We start from the raw sequence: 18,015 nt of genomic DNA, 5'->3' as shown, positions 1-18,015 counted from the left end.
TCTTACAGATCCCGATTTTGTGCTTGTGACCGCACAGTATTCTTAATTAGGCCAGACGTATTTTTCGGTAGGTCAAGAGACGAGAGTATTGTTCATATGAGTATGAACATTGACTCTTTTTGTACATTGAATTGATGTTTGTGAATTGTTGAATGGCTGCTTTTATATCAGCTCATACAGTTTATTGTGCTGCTATCTTAGGAGGACAGGGATGCAGGGGTCAATGAACAATCGATGTTTGCCAACATGTTGCTTACCAAATGTATAAGTCTATGTAGCTTGTTCACCTGCAAACAGTGAAGGACAAACTATGCAGATTGATTAATTACTCAAAACACTGAGAGTTGACCTCAACCCACCTCCCACCTGACATGTGCATGATGGCCTGAAGGACAGATGTGGGTATAAAAAGGGACCTTTATCCATCTGCAGAGAGAGACTCTACAGAATAGCAGCCAGGACACCATAGATCCAACCGGAGGGATACAGATTTGAAACACTCTACAGAAAGTCAGCTTAAGGGCTGGAGAAATACAGATCTGATGCATTGACCATCATTCAACCCATGGAGAAGTTTGGAGAAGCCAGTTTGGGATCATCCTAGGGCACCTGGCCCCATGGAGATGTTCAGAGAAGCCAGGTTGGGACAATCAGGTTACCTGGCCATGTACCTCAATGGACTGTCAGCTTCCTAAGCTTGTTGTTACTTATTCTCTGTGGGAGCCCACCAAAAGCGGGGTGCCACTGGTGGGAGTAGTTGGCCCTGGAAGCCTTGAAGTCGAATCTGCTCTAATCCTGGAAAGCGAGCGAAAGGGTTAGACTCTGTAATTGACACCATCTTATGTAATTGATGGGACTGTACTATATACCTTGTTCCAAATTATTATGCAAATGATATTTTTTTCTGATTTTCCTAAATGCTCGGTGCAAATGTCAGTCAGTCTAATAAAAGTCGTCACCCATTAGAGTATATATTGAGTTTTATTGAAGAAACCTCCCAATGATAACAGTATAATCTCCAAAATGAATAAAAATTCAAAATGCACTGTTCCAAATTATTGGGCACAATAGAATTTCTAAACATTTGATCTGTTTTAAAGAACTGAAAATGCTCATTTGTGGAATTTGCAGCATTAGGAGGTCACATTCACTGAATAAAAAAGCTATTTAAGTCCAAAACATCCTAACAGGCCAAGTTACATGTTAACATAGGAACCCTTCTTTGATGTCACCTTCACAATTCTTGCATCCATTGAACTTGTGAGTTTTTGGAGAGTTTCTGCTTGTATTTCTTTGAAAGAAGAAGCTGCTGTTTTGATGTGAACTGCCTCCCACCCTCATATATCTTTTGCTTGATGATATTCCAAAGGTTCTCTATAGGGTTGAGGTCAGGGGAAGATGGTGGCCACACCGTGAGTTTATCTCATTTTATGCCCATTGCAGCCAATGACTCAGAGGTATTCTTTGCAGTATGAGATGGTGCAACTAAATTTCCTTTCCGTTTAAAAGATTTAATATGAAAATATTTTCTTTCCTGTGTGAATTTTATGATGTCGTAAAAGAAGTGATTTCTGGCTAAAATATTTCCCACATTCTGAACATGAAAAAGGCTTCTCCGCTGTGTGAGTTCTTTGATGTTCAACAAGATTTGATTTCCACCTAAAACATTTCCCACATTCTGAGCATGAATAAGGACGCTCGCCTGTGTGACTTCTCTGATGTGCAACCAAAGAAGATTTCTGGCCAAAAAATCTCCCACATTCTTGACATGAATACGGCTTCTCCCCTGTGTGAACTCTCTGATGTATAGCAATATGTGATTTCTGGGTAAAACATTTCCCACATTCTGAGCAAGAATATGGTTTTTCCCCCGTGTGACATCTTTGATGCGCCACTAACTCTGCTTTCCGTTTAAAAGTCTTACTACATTGTGAACATGAAAATGGTTTCTCTCCTGTGTGAAGTCTGTGATGTCTAAAAAGAACTGATTTCTGGCTAAAACATTTCCCACATACTGAACATGAAAAAGGCTTCTCCCCTGTGTGAGTTCTTTGATGCTCAACAAAACTTGATTTCCATTTAAAACATTTTCCACATACTGTACATGAATATAGCTTCTCCGCTGTGTGAATTTGTCGATGTGTCACTAGATCGGATTTATGGTTGAAGAGTTTTCCACATTCTGAACATGAATATAACTTAATTCCTATATGAACTCTTTGATTTTGCTTCACAGTTTGCGATGAAGATGGGACCAACTGAAAAGGATCAGGTGATAGATTTTGGTTGTGAAGTCTTGAGTTTTCATGTGGGATAATTGCATGCTCGTCACATGTATCATGTATAATTACTTCATCACTTGCTTTAAAATCTGAAGACACTTGATGTCCTTCTTGGCTCCGAGCATTTTCATCTGCTAAGAATAAGCTCAGTTTTACTATTTTTTAATTAAATCATTTTGAAATTATATTGATTGTATTTTTTAAACACAATTTCTATATAAAATTTTTACAATAATTGCATGTCATGGAGTCAGGTGCCTATTTATTGACAGATTAAGGTAGATGTGACAGAGTACAATTTAATAGACACAGAAGTTTTTGACCTTTGTATTTACAGTGGGTTGAGTATTCAGACCCCTTTAAATTTTTCACTCTGTTTCATTGCAGCCATTTGGTAAATGCAAAAAAGTTCATTTTTTTTCTTATTAATGTATACTCTGTACCCCATCTTGACTGAAAAAAAAAACAAATGTTGAAATTTTTGCAAATTTATTAAAAAGGAAAAACTGAAATATCACATGATCATAAGTATTCAGACCCTTTCCTCAGACACTCATATTTACGTCACATGCTCTCCATTTCCTTTTGATCCTCCTTGATGTGGTTCTACTCCTTCAATGGAGTCCAGCTGTGTTTAATTAAACTGATAGGACTTGATTTGTAAAGGAGCACACCTGTCTATATAAGATCTCACAGCTCACAGTGCATGTCAGACCAAATGAGAATCATGAGGTCAAAGCAACTGGCCAAGGAGCTCAGAAACAGAATTGTGGCAAGACACAGATCTGGCCAAGGTTACAAAAGAATTTCTGCAGTACTTAAGGTTCCTAAGAGCAGAGTGGCCTCCATAATCCTTAAATCGAAGACGTTTGGGACCACCACAAGTCTTCCTAGACCTGGCCATCCAGCCAAACTGAGAAATCTTGGGAGAAGAGCCTAGGTGAGAGAGGTAAAGAAGAACCCCAAGCTCACTGTTGCTGAGCTCTACAGATGCAGTAGGGAGAAGGGAGAAAGTTCCACAAAGTCAACTATCACTGCAGCCCTCCACCAGTCGGGCCTTTATGGCAGAGTGGCCTGCTGGAAGCCTCTTCAGTGCCAGACGTATGAAAGCCCACATAGAGTTTGCTAAAAAAAAACACATGAACGACTCCCAGACTATGAGAAATAAGATTCTCTGGTCTGATGAGAAGCAGATAGAACTTTTTGGTGATAATTCTAAGCGGTATGTGTGAAGAAAACCAGGTACTGCTCATCACCTGCCCAATACAATCCCACCAGTGAAACATGGTGGTGGCAGCATCATGCTATGGGGGAATTTTCCAGCTGCAGGGACAGTACGACTAGTTGCAATTGAAGGAAACATGAATGCGGCCAGGTACAGAAATATCCTGGATGAAAACCTCTTCCATAGTGCTCTGGACCTAAGACTTGGCCGATGGTTCACCTTCCAACAAGACAATGACCCTAAGCACACAGCTAAAATAACAAAGGAGTGGCTTCAGAACAACTCTGTGACCATTCTTGACTGACCCAGCCCAAGCCCTGACCTAAACCCAGCTGAGCATCTCTGGAGAGACCTGAAAATGGCTGTCCAGCAATGTTCACCATCCAACCTGACGGAACTGGAGGGGATCTGCAAGGAAGAATGGCAGAGGATCCCCAATTCAAGGCGTGAAAAACTTGTTGCATAATTCCCAAGAAGACTCATGGCTGTACTAGCTCAAAAGAGTGCTTCTACTCAGTACTGAGCAAAGGGTCTGAATACTTATGACCATGTGATATTTCAGTTTTTCTTTTCTAATAAATTTGCAAAAAATTATACATTTCTGTTTTTTTCGGTCAAGATGGGGTGCAGAGTGTACATTAATGAGAAAAAAAATGAACTTCTTTGCATTTACCAAATGGCTGCAATTAAACAAAGAGAGAAAAATTTAAAGGGGTCTGAATACTTTCGGAACCCACTGTAGTTCAGCATCCTAAAAAGTTTCAATTCTCCCAACTGAGCTGTGAATCTGTGTATCTTCTTCAGAGTGACCATGGGCCATTTGGCCGCTTCTCTAAAGGCTCATACTTATCATCGTTAAAAAACGAATGAGTGCAATCCGACAAAAAAAAAAAAAAAAAAAAAATCGTATTGCGCTCTGTTATTCAATGATTCAGTGCTCATCTGCAATTTTTTTCTCAGCTCAGATTGGACCGAGAAAAGAATGGCAGCATGCTTCAAGTGGCATATATCGGACAAAATTCGCCAATGCAAGTCAATGGGTGCAAGGACATTTTTTTCTCATGCACCCCATCTCATAGGAAACCAAACATTTCATCATCAAAATACATCAAATTCAATACTCAAACTAATAACCAGCTGAGGGAAAGCAGGCAGCTGGGGGGCTGATGTTTATAGCCTGGGAAGAAGGTAATAAACATGGAGCTTTCCAGGTAATTAATATCAGCTCACAACTTTCTATTTAGCTTTAAAATGGGGGACCCCCAAAAAATGACATGGCGTCCACCCCTATAATTAATATCCAGCAAATGCTAGGCAGACAGATGCGGGCCAATATTAATAGACTTGAATGGGGCCATGGATATTGACCTCCTCCCAGACTAAGAACATCAGCCCTCAGCTGCCCCAGAAATGGAGCATCCATAAGATGCGCCAAATCTGGCGCTTAGCCTCGCTCTTCCCACTTGCCCTGGTGCAGTGTCAAGTGGGGTAATAGGGTTGCATTTGATGTCAGCTGTTCTATGGCCGCTGACATCAAGCCAGGGATTAGTAATGGAGAGGCGTCTATAAGATATCGCCATTACTAACCCCATAGACATATTGTAAGAAATACACAGACATAATAAAGACCTTTAATTGAAAGACATACACTCTTATTTTTAATAAATACTCCCCTTCCCTCTTTTTCCCCATTACTGTAAAACCAAAAATAATAAACCACCATATTCCCCACCTGTCTGCAGAGAATCCCTATGTGATGCTGTCGCATAAAGCACTACAGCTCTGCTACATCTAGGTGGTTTGTTGAGCAGTGGAATGATGTGACCGCTCAGCAAGCGAGCCAGAACACAGACAGGAGTGCGATTACGCTCCTGCAGTGTATAGCTCTGACGTAGGAAAATTCACCGGAGTTCAAAGTTGATAAAACCCAGGCTACCAAGGATCCAGTATACAATAGAAGACTAGATACAGTATGAATGCAGTTTAATTTGTCAACGTGTTTTGATGTGATCATACCTCTTCATCAGGACAAACTACAATGATCAAAGACAAAAGCAGCGCTCATGGTATCAATAAAAACACTGTCTCAGATTGCAAAAAACAAGCCCTCACTCAGCTCCATATCGCGAAAATTGAAAAACGTTACAGCTAGTGATGAGCGAGTACTAAGATGAAGTCTAAGGGAAACCCGAGCATTTTTGCCGCACCGCCCCCCCCCCCCCCCGGGTTTCTTTCTAGGGTCTAAATAGTCAGAAATCGATGGGAACAGTGCTCAAATGACATGGGAACATCATGGGGAAGACCCCTGGAAGCATTTCTGACTCCTAGGTCACTGCTGTGAACAATGTTGTCAGTGTTACGCCACTTTTACAGGCGCACACTGAAACATACAAAAACGAAACCAAAATGGATTTTCCTGGTAAATATGTTAAGGAACATCCTTTCCGGGATAATGAAAGGCAAAATAAAGACCACAAAAAGAAAAAAGTACCTCCACCATTTGGGCTATATTTGCACGTAGTGTTTTTGATGCACTCTTCAACTTTACCATTGCTTTCAACCAAGACAAATGCATTCACTAGGAAATGTCATTTTAACATTTAACAACTCTAGCTTGCCATGTGGTGTGTGACACATCATCAGACACATCGTTTCATTTATGAATGAGGGACTCTGAAAGTCACAAAGCCTATTTTTATAGGGGCATCATGCGGCATTAATATTCTTAAAAGGCCATCAGCCAGCTATGCTTTGTTGTTCCCATTAATAAACAGTGGGTCTCCTATATTATTATTGCCTACGCATTGAATGCAAGGCCTGCCCCAAATTTGGACGCACCCCAATAACCCTTTGATGAGACGTACAGGAGGGCCTCATGACAAAAATGTTCCCATTAGAAGAAAGTGTGTCTCCCATAGTGTTTGCCTATGCATTTAATGCTTGGCCTGCCTTGCCCCAAAGTAACACGCACTCCAATAACACTTGGAACAGACGTCCTGGATGGCCACATTAAACCAAAGTTCACTTTTTTTTCATTTGGTACTGCTATAGTGTTTGCCTATTCATTGAATGCAAGGCCTGCCCTGCCACAAAGTTTTTTTTTTAAATCAGATATTTTTTATTCAACAAATAAAGCAAGTACAACTTATACCCAATAACATACAATTAGGCACTTAAAAGATTTTTGATTCCCCCCACCACTACCCTTCCTCCCCCTCAGTAGACAGCAATCACATTTTCAACCTCCCTTTGTTTACAAAAAAAAACAACAACAGATTTTGCAATATACACACTGCTCTGTAATATGCAGCTGGAAGAGGACACTCACTCAGGAGCCTTTATGCAACCTCTAATATATCTTAAATGTCCATATACCTCCCTACGTTATCTTCAACCATGATGCCCAAATTTGTGCAAACATTTTTACAGCATTCCTTCTCCGATACATACTTTCTTCCATACAAACTGTATAATCCACTTGCTGGATATATTCCTTTTTAGAGAGTGGCTCAGCCCTCACCCAATATCTAGCAAATAAATTTCCTGGCGATGAACAGCAGCCTAGCCACGAACAGCAGCCTAGCCACGGCCAACATCTTTGAGATATTAATTCCAATTTCTTCCACGTACACCAAGACACACACTAACGGAGTCCTAGGCACTACACATTCATACCTCCCCTCAGACTAATCACCACAATCCAAAGAGCTTGTAAACACGGACATTCCCATAACATATGGAAAATACTCGCGCCCTCATTCATACATCTCGTACATTCAGAAGTGCTTCTCACACCAACACTATGTAGAAACTCAGAGGATCTGTAAGCTCTATGAATGGTAAATAATTGCGACAAACAACCAGGCTCACTAAGTGACAATTTCGGAATATATTTTAAAATAAGATTCCCAAACTTCATCATTCAATACTCCCAATTCTTCCTCCCATTTGTGCAGTGCTCGAATAGGGTGCCGAATCAAAAAGGTGTGTAACAAGTCTTCATAGATTGTGGAAATAACCCTTCTCGTGGTCCCTTCCATACAAATATAGTCTAGTAAAATATCTTTCTGGACCCTGTAGGGATTCGCTCTGATAGGTAATGGCAGGGCAGCAGTAACGAGGCAACACACAGGCTTAAAGTCCAGTTTCAGTGGTTTTAATGTCACTTAGTAACCAGCCGGTTAACAGAACATAAGGAAAAAACCATACACATACTCCAGCTTGGAGAACCACTGGTCCCAGACTCACCCCTTGCACAGGACGGGCTTAACTAAGCGGCTGCCAGGTCCTGCGGCATCCTCCAGGTGCACTTCCCAGGGTTCTTACGAGTCTTGCTGCTATAGTCCTGCAGCATGGGGATCCTGTATACAAGTTTCAGGCTGAGTCCAGCCAAGTTCCTGTAGTTTCCAGAAACACACACTCCTTGTGGCAATTACCAACCTCCATTACATAGGGCCCAACCCCTCCCACCAGTGAGATAGACATCACATGGGCTGATCACGTGACCCTGACATCATCACAGGTCCTGTCTTTAGGGAAAAACCCGGCCAAACATTAATCTGCTGGGAGAAACATATCTCCCATCCAGTAAAACTCCCTTTACTGTACCACATCCTTAGACCGCTAACCTGCCTCTGCAGCTTCGGCATAAGTATCATTTTAGACAGGTTCTTCCTACCCACCACCTTGAGACAAAGCTTGTACCATGTCTGGGCCTTATCTTTATATTTAGTCAGGAGCGGAAGCACATTCAGCCTAGAATATTCCTTGATCGGTAAAGCAATCTATATTCCTAGATATTTAAACTGGTCAACAACTCTAAGTTTAGTACATCAAATTCTCCCAACTCACCCAGTCTATCCCTGTCTACCATCATAAGATTGGATTTATCCCAATTTATCTTCAATCCAGACATAAGCCCAAACCACTTAACAATAGCTACCGCCTGGCCCAATGACTCGAAGGGATCCTCCAAAAACAGAAGAACATCATCTGCATATAGTGCAATCTTTTCTTCCACCGGGCTATACATAAAGCATTTAACACCAGCTGCTCTCCAAATATGAGCAGCAAGTGGCTCAATTGCCAGGGCGAACAGTAATGGAAAGAGAGGACATCTCTGCCAAGTCCTTCTGGTAAAATCAAATTTATCCAATCTCCCTCCGTTCACCCTTATTCTAGCCATCGGGGAGGAATAGAACAGCTTTACTCAAGAAATGAAAATCGGCCCAAAACCCATTTGCCCAAGCACCATCCACAAATACTCTCTACACAATCAAACGCCATATGAACATCCAAAGAAGCCACCGCTCTGCATCCCGCATTATCCGCCGGCAGTTGAATATTCAAGAATAGCCTCCTCAAATTGAAGACTGTTGATTTATTAGACATAAACCCAGTCTGGTCTGGGTGAATCACACCAGTAGTCACCCTCACCAGCCTGCCTGCCAGAACTTTTGTCAATAATTTGACGTCTACCGACAGAAGTGAGATGAGCCTATACGAGTCCAGTCTCCGAGCATCTTTCTCTTCTTTAGGCAAAACCACAATCGTTGCCTCCCTCATAGACTCCGGCAGCCGTCCCTCCCCAAGGACACCCTTAAATACATAACATAATCTAGGTAGCAACACATCCTTAAGCTGTTTATATATTTCAACTGGTAGGCCATCTGCCCCAGGAGCCTTATTTGTCATGGAAGCCAACGCCTCCTTCCCTATCCTCCGCGATGAGCTGCAACAGACCCGCCCCCTCCAGAAAACTTAAAATCTTTTCCCTAGAAGCCGAAAGCTTAGAACTGTACAGCTCTCCATAGAACCTCCAAAATACACCCAAAATGTCCCTTATCTCCACCACCAGCCTATCTTCCTCATCGTACAGACTATACACATAGCAGCTGCTCAGAGGGGGTCGTCCTATCAATGACAAGAGATGACCCACTTTTTCACCATCTTCATAGAATGACACCCTCTGAAACTCCTGCCTCTTTTTAGCGATTTTTAAATCGATCTTGTCCAGTGCTTCGCATGCAGAATCGCACTGCCACTTGTTGCCTTTCTGAACAGGGATGTATGGATAACTCCCAAGGAGCTATCACCCATAAGTGTAATATCAAGATACGTAGCAACAGTGCCATGTACCTGATGTGTGAACTTTATATTCATGCTGTTATTATTGATATAATCAACAAAGTTAGGAAAGGAGGATGGGGAAGACTCACCGACGGAACCGCACCATATAAGGATATAAGGATAACATTGTCGATAAATCTCCACCATAAAACCCTGTCAATGAAAGGATTACACACTGTGTGGATGTGTTTTTAATCCCAAAAGGACATGTATAAATTTGCCAATGAGGGCGAAAATTTCGCCCCCATTGGACATCCCCGAACTTGAAGGTAATACTGTTTGTCAAATATGAAAAAATTGGTAACTAAAAGGTGTTCCAATGCTATGATGATGAAATGTTTAATATCAAAATTGTACATTTTAGTTTCTGTCAAAATGTTTGAAACAGCATCTACCACCAAATTATGTGGTATGCAAGAATATAACGCAACAACATCGCATGTGATCCACACATAGTTCGACTCCCAAGACATATTACTCATAGTATGCAGCAGTTGTTTGGGGTCTCTAATATGCCCTACTGTTTGCAATACCAATGGCTGCAACTTTGTCAATCCATTCAGATAATCTCTCATTAACTCCTCCTCCTATACTTGTAATGCCCATACACAAAGTGGATGGGCTGACAAACATTTCCCCCTGGGGGTTCACATCAACCTACTGTGTAAATATTTTTTTTACGGCCATTATAAACACTCTTACAAACATTTTTAGTCGCTGTTGCATCACGGACCATGGTCACCATGGTGATCTAGTGGTGGTGGATGATGAGGATGAGAATAAGGACGAGGATAACACCAAATAGCCAATATCAGGAAGTGTATAACCATGTGTGGGTGTGAAGAGGTGCATGGGAATATACCTCCCAAAAAAAGACACTGTACTGGAGGTTATGTTTCGCTGTTATCATTCGGTGGTGTAGAGAAGTCCGGTCCAATCCAGCTCTTGTTCATTTTTATAAGAGTCACCCTGTCAGCATTTTCAGTTGACAGGCGGATGTACTTATCAGTTATAATTCCACCAGCGGCACTAAAAACATGCCTTGACAAAACACTAGTGGCAGGGCAGGCCAGGACCTCCAAGGCGTAGAGAGCCAGTTAATGCATGTGTCCAGCTTGGATACCCAATAATTAAAGGGAATCTGTCACCTATATTTAGTGATATCATGTAAAGATATCACTAAATTGTGCATCCCATAAGGATTCTAGTCGGGCCTTTGACTCCCCCCGACCCCGCACCTTTGAGGCATAAATACCTTTTTTAGCTTGTTGTGGGTGCATGCAAATCGCCGCGGTCTGGTCCGATGGGCGTGGCTTAGGAGTCTTCTCCCCGTTCACCTCCTCGGCTTGCTTCACGTAATCTTCGTCTGTGTGTCATGGTTAGGACATGGTTAATGTCCTGTTGTCACAGGGTTAACTTTTGCCGGCCTCTCTTTGGATCTGGGAGGGGTATTTATACTCACTCCAAACTAGCATTCTCTGTCAGTTATACTGCTGTCTGCTGAACAGACGGTATGACAGTTGTGCATGTAGTCCCGTCTAGAGTGCATGAAAAGTAGCTCCTGTTCTTCCTCCTCCTCTTCCTCATTGTCAACCAATTCATGTTGGGATGACATGAGGTTGGGATGTGTGTAATCACCCTGTATGGTTCCTTGATAGATCTCATCGTGCTCCGCCTACAATGCATCCTCTTTCATTGTGAGAAGAGAGCTTTCCAGAATGCAGAGAAATGAGATGGTGACACTAATTATGTCATTATCGCCGCTCACCATCTTGGTGGACTTCTCAAAGTTTAAGGGTCTGTGCACATGTTGCGGATTCTGCTGCGAATCCGCATCGGATTTGGCCCTGCGGATCCGCAGCAGAATTAGCTGCGTTGTACAGTACCATTATTATCTATGAAAAACAAAAACGCTGTGCACATGCTGCGGATTTTTCCCCGCGGATTTCAATCCGCAGCATGTCAATTGCTTGTGCGGAATCCGCAGCGGTTTCACACCTTCAACATTGTAGAGGTGTGAAACCGCTGGGCTAAACCGCAGGCTAATCTGCAGATAAACTGCAGGTCTTTTGACCTGCGGATTTACCTGCGGATTTTGGCAAATCCGCGTGGAAAAATCCGCAACGTGTGCACATGGCATTATAGGTTTGTACGTATGTCTGATATCCATGTCCACTCCTGAGGTCTTTTGTGTGGAGTCTGAACTGAATAACGACGGCCTTGTTGATGCTGGTAGTGAAGAATAGCCCTCTTCTGCTCACAAATCCTTTCCAACATCTGCAGTATAGAGTTCCAACGCGTGGGGACATCACACACCAGTTGGTGAGCCGGAAGCTGCAAACGCTGCTGAACAACGGCAAGGGCGACTGAAACTGTAGCTGACTTTCTAAAATGGGCACACAGGCAGCGTACTTTCACAAGCAGATCCGGCAGCTCTGGGAAGCTTTTGAGAAACCTTTGAACAACGAGGTTAAGCACATAGGCCACGCATGGTACGTGTGTGAACTCGCCTTGCCTCAGAGCCGGCACCAGGTTCTAGTCATTGTCACACACGACCATGCCTGGCTGTAGGTTCAGCAATGTCAGCCACAGATCTGACTGCTTTTCAGAGCTGTCCACAACTCTTCAGCATTGTGCGATTTGTCACCTAAGCAATTTAGCTTCAGCACAGCCTGATGACGCTTGCATGAGGCAGTGCTGCAGTGCTTCCAGCTTGTGACTGATGTGCTCTTTTCGAAGATGGAGGCTGAAGAGGAGGTGGTGCAGGAGCTGTAGATTGTGGGGGCAACCCCGATTGGCGTTGGGCCTGCAATCCTCAGCATCGGGAAGACGTATTCCATTCCAAGGTCCGACTGGGTCCGGGCTTCCACTATGTTAACCCAGTGTGCCGTGAGATGTACCGTCCCTGCCCACAAGCACTTGTCCACATGTCCGTGGTTAGATGGACTTTCCCAGTAACAGTATTGCTGAGGGCACGGGTAATGTTGTGGGACACGTGCTTGTGTAATGTCGGGATGGCACAACATGAGAAATAGTGGCGGCTGGGACTGCCGCCATCAGGTTGCGGAAAGCGTCCGTCTTCACGAGCCTAAAAGGCAACTTTTCGAGCGCAAGCAGATGAGAAATATGTGAATTTAGTACTGTGGCCTGTGGAGTGTTGGCTGCGTATTTCCGCTTGCGTTCCAATGACTGGGGTATGGACAACTGAAGGCAGCACTGGGACAAGGACGTGCTTGATGATGGTGCTAGTTGAGTGTGGGCAACGACAGATGCAGGGCAGGAGGCGTCTTCGCATGCACCGTGGACAGGGGATTGGCTTGCAAGCACAACAGTGAAAGAAGAAGCAGTGGTGTCACCCGCAGACACTGTTCCTGGAGCCTGGCGTTTGGCCCACAAAGTTGGGTGCTTTGCTGCCATGTGCCTGATCATGCTGGTGATGGTCAGGCTGGTAGTTTTGCTACCTTTGCTGATGCGGGCATGTCAGGTGGTGCAAATGGCCTGTTAGGGGTTATCGGCAGAGCCTTTAAAAACATCCAGACTGGGGAACACCTAACAGTTGGACTGGCAACTTTTGTCATGTTGGTGTTATGGGGGAACGGTTGCCCGCCTTCTGTCTGCGGCAACCACACTGCTTCTTCCTGTCTGTTGTGGTGCTACGCCTCCCTCCCCCTGTGTGCTGCTGTCCTCGCTCTGCATGTCCTCCTGCCAGGTTGGGTCAGTTACTATATCATCCACCACCTCATCTTCCACTTCCACACCCTGGTCCTCCTCCTGACTTTCTGGCAATTGTGTTTCATCATCGTCCACCTCTTGTGACATGTTCCCACTGTCGCCTTTGTGTGACCGTGGCTGCTCAAATATTTGAGCATCGCTACATGCGATCTCATCTTGCCCCGCTTCAAGTGGACCGGGCAAGAGGCCCGAATCTATAAATGGAAAAGTCAACATCTCTTCGGAGTGTCCAAGTGTGGGATCAGTTGTCTCCGTACACTCGGCATGGTGGGAGGAAGGAGGATCAAGGTGAGGAATATGCGGTTCAGACTCATGGCTACTCAGACTTGACCATGTGGAGGAGAGGGTGCTGGTGTCTTGCTGGGGTCCCAAAGAAATTGGGACAGGAAGGTAGAGCGAGCAGATGTGGGTGTTTGTTGTGGTCCAATTTCAGCTTGCCCACGTCCTCAGCCTCTGCATGCACCATCACCATCACGTTCTCTTCCCCGTCCCTTGCCCATTTTAAATGGACTACAATATGTTCTACGTTCACTACAAATCGCTGAATTTGGAGCAAACTTATATGTAATCCGTGTGTGGGAAAACCGGCCTGTAGGTAACAAATTTTTTTTTTTTTAGCAAACTGGTGTCAATAACTAGGATAAGACACAGCAAAAAATGGTGAATGTAGGCCTGAAATGCCACGATGTTTAGCCCACAGATAGATGAGGCGTCTGATGGAGATAGCCCATTTTCAAATATCTGACCTGTATTCTGTTTTTTGGCCAGCAAAATTGTGTCAATAAGTAGGCTATGACACAACAAAAAAAATTCTATGGAGGCCTGAAATGGCAAAATTTTGAGCGCAATGATATGCGATCTGTGTGGAGGACAAAACCCAGTGTAAAATATCTGCCCAGTAGCTAAATAATTTATTTTTTTTGGCAGCAAAATGGTCTAAAAAAAATTGTATAAGACACTCCAAAAAAATTCTACAGTACCACAAAAAAATGGCAGATTTTTCTGTGCACTCAGATGTAATGGCTGGGATGGGCAAACCTGTTTAAAATAGCTGGATTTTCATGCTGTACTATGAAAAGGATCTGGCTGTAGTCTGCAGTGTCAACAAGCAAATGGAGAAAAAAAAGAGGATCTGGATTGCTTTGGAATAAAATAATCAGGATTAAGATGCAAAAAAAAATATTCCTAATCAGTGACACCTGGGGCTAGGTATATACGGTCAATATATGTAATAGGCAGCGGCAGCAGCCGCAGACAGTAATGGAATGGAATCTCTTGATGTATGCAGTGATATCTATATCCCACATACAGTGCCTGCACACCTTGCACTGATATGTATATAGCCACATACACTCCTCTGCCTACCTAGCACTGCAATCTATATACCCGTAATTAGTCCTTAGAAGGACTGTTGGTTTAGCTGGATTTGTGGATTCTATGATAGTATACCCACACTAACTTATAAACCTACAAATCTGACCCTATCTCAGCAGCAGCTCTCCCTACACTGTCTGTTTCCAGAGGTGACTGTGACATGCAGGGCGGCGGCAGGTCTCTTAGAGACCTGATGACGCAGTGCGGCCAGCCAATCACTGTAATACCACAACAAAGATGGCTGCGGCATTACAGTGCGTGGCAGACAATCCCTGCATGCTGATTGGCTCTCTAAAGAGTGCCAAACATGCAGGGCAGAGACCCGAGCTCCCGCCGAATAATCCCGCAAATGCTCGCCAAGTACCGCGAGTACAGCGACACTCGGGAGAGTAGCGAGCATTACCGAGTCTGCTCATTCATCAGTAGTTACAGCTCATGGAAAATGGCGACACGGGCAAAAAATTTTTTTTACAAATTTCTTGTTTTATTTACCACATACATAAAGCAAAACCTGGTGATGTTTGGTAAGAAAAAAATCAAAAGTACAAAAATGGAAAAGTGGTGATGGCCAACTCACTAAATGAATTTAAGAAAGGAATGGATGCTTTTCTTGTGAGTAACAGTATAGAAGGTTACGAATAACAGAATATTATAGGTAGATGGTTGACCCAGCTTAGGGGAAGGAATTTTTTTTCCCTATGGAGATAATTGGCTTCTACTCTGTGGGTTTTTTGCCTTCCCCAGGATCAACAATGCAGAACAGCTGCACTAAAAATAGGCTGAACTAGATGGACATAAGGTCTTCCTTCAGCCTTCAAAACTATGTTACTATGTAAAAAAACAAAAAAATAAGGTTATAAAAAGGGACATCAGGCCCAACAACTGTACTTGGTATAAAATCAGCCATATTATTCAGTGATGAACAAGATACTTATGCTCAAATGAGGTGGCTTAACATCAAGATCTGAATCTCATAGAAACCATTTCTAGTGTCAATAACAAATTAGCTTTAACTTGACCCTCTGTTGATTAGAAATATCCACTTGAATACCATAGCTGTCAAGTATAGACTGAAAAACTCGTTTCATAGATCAAAAGATTTTTACGTCAACCTCATTTTCCGACAGAAACCAAACTTAAATGGCCAAAATACATAAAAACATCTTCCCTATTCTGTTGTTCTGGTATCTGCTTCCCTATTAGGTGTGTCCCATAAAGGCGCAATTTTCTTAGTGCTCACAGGAAAAAATAATAATGGTGGTTTACAACCTAAAATCACTGTAGTTAATTAATTCTATTCCACAAAGCGAATGAGCAGAACCTATGACATCTCTGCATTTAGTGGTTACTACTCACCTGGGTAGTCATATGTAGGAATCTCCTCTTTACATGGCTCATCACCCCTCACATATGTCTCTGTAGTATTAATATGGGTGAGATCTTCACCCTGAAACAAATATTGTAAAAGTCACAGATGGAGAAGTCACATCTATGATCAGCTCTAATCCTGCCATCTCCACCGTTATCATTACACAAGTATAAAACATATAATACTGGTGGATAAAACAAGACTGAGCACAAGACCTTCACAGCCATCTACACATCATAGGGGAGATCTCATATCACCTTCTCTCCATCTACCTGATGATCCTGAGGAACATAGAGATCTTCTTGTTTATAATCCTGTGGAAGAAGAGGACGGGGACATCTCTCTGGTGTTGTCCTCTTACTGGATAGAACTGGCGGAAACACATACAGGGACTGAATTCATTCTTTACATACAGATAATTATAGGCCTTGTGTTTTTAGTCTATTACCAGGTGATGTGAGGGGATGGGGAACCTCCATCATGACGTCCTTGTAAATATCTTTGTGTCCTTCTAAAAACTCCCACTCTTCCATGGAGAAATAGACGGCGACATCCTGACACCTTATAGGAACCTGACACATACAATGATACTGTCATCCTCCCGATTCCTTCACAGCATTACTCTATAATGTCCCAACATTCCCAGCAGTGTCACCTCTCCAGTCAGCAGCTCAATCATCTTGTAGGCGAGTTCTAGGATCTTCTGGTCATTGATGTCCTCATGTATCAGGGGGTTAGGTGGAGGCCCTGTGATTGGGCTCAGAGGTCTTCCCCATCCCTCAGACACAGGGTCCTGACAGCGCTCACTAGAGGTCTTCTTCACTACTGTGTAATCCTGGTTATAGAGAGACACATTAATAAATCTCACTACAGACATTTCCAGAGTCCTCACCTCTCCAGTTCTGTCCATCTGTTATTCCCATAGATAAGAATGATGGAATGTGACGTCATCAGAATCTCTCACCTCTCCAGTAAGCCGGAAGAGGATCTCTAGGGTGAGGTGTAATATCCTCTCCGCCATCTTGTTCCTGTTCCTATCCATCTTTTACGGGTCAGGAAAATTATAGAAACCTAAATGGAAAGAAAAATTGAAGATAAGTCTGGGTAAAACACACAATATACAATTACTAAAGTGGTGATGCTGGTACAAAGATATAATAAAGTAGAATAAGAAAAAATGATCAAAACGGCACTGCTATGTCACAATAGAACAAATTGAAAAATACTAATTATATGTATATATATATATATATATATATATATATATATATATATATATATACAGTCATGGCCAAAAGTATTGACACCCCTGCAATTCTGTCAGATAATATTCAGTTTCTTCCTGAAAGTGATTGCAAACACAAATTCTTTGGTATTATTATCTTCATTTAATTTGTCTTAAATGAAAAAACACAAAAGAGAATGAAGCAAAAAGCAAAACATTGATCATTTCACCCAAAACTCCAAAAATGGGCCGGACAAAAGTATTGGCACCCTCAGCCTAATACTTGGTTGCCCATCTTTAGCCAAAATAACTGCGACCAACTGCTTCCGGTAACCATCAATGAGTTTCTTACAATGCTCTGCTGGAATTTTAGACCATTCTTCTTTGGCAAACCACTCCAGGTCCCTGATATTTGAAGGGTGCCTTCTCCAAACTGCCATTTTTAGATCTCTCCACAGGTGTTCTATGGGATTCAGGTCTGGACTCATTGCTGGCCACCTTAGAAGTCTCCAGTGCTTTCTCTCAAACTATTTTCTAGTGCTTTTTGAAGTGTGTTTTGGGTTATTGTCCTGCTGGAAGACCCATGACCTCTGAGGTAGACCCAGCTTTCTCACACTGGGCCCTATATTATGCTGCAAAATTTGTTGGTAGTCTTCTGACTTCATAATGCCAAGCACAC

General features: G+C 42.9%; 1 protein-coding gene across 1 annotated transcript in view; it reads right to left on the bottom strand.

Annotated features, from left to right (window-relative positions):
• LOC141055959 (uncharacterized) overlaps positions 1-17,184 on the bottom strand; it is a 193,061-nt gene extending 175,877 nt beyond the window's left edge. Inside the window, 5 exon segments of the mRNA XM_073552654.1 lie at positions 16,099-16,189; positions 16,384-16,481; positions 16,560-16,683; positions 16,767-16,946; positions 17,076-17,184. Coding sequence (XP_073408755.1) covers positions 16,099-16,189; positions 16,384-16,481; positions 16,560-16,683; positions 16,767-16,946; positions 17,076-17,153 — 571 coding nt within the window. The 5' untranslated portion in view covers positions 17,154-17,184.
• Positions 17,185-18,015: the final 831 nt, after the last annotated feature.

Source organism: Dendrobates tinctorius, unplaced genomic scaffold (genome assembly GCF_039654945.1).
Source record: "Dendrobates tinctorius isolate UK_male_01 unplaced genomic scaffold, ASM3965494v1 ptg000192l, whole genome shotgun sequence".
In the NCBI taxonomy this organism is placed as follows: domain Eukaryota; kingdom Metazoa; phylum Chordata; class Amphibia; order Anura; family Dendrobatidae; genus Dendrobates; species Dendrobates tinctorius.
This window is presented reverse-complemented; position numbering and strand designations above follow the sequence as displayed.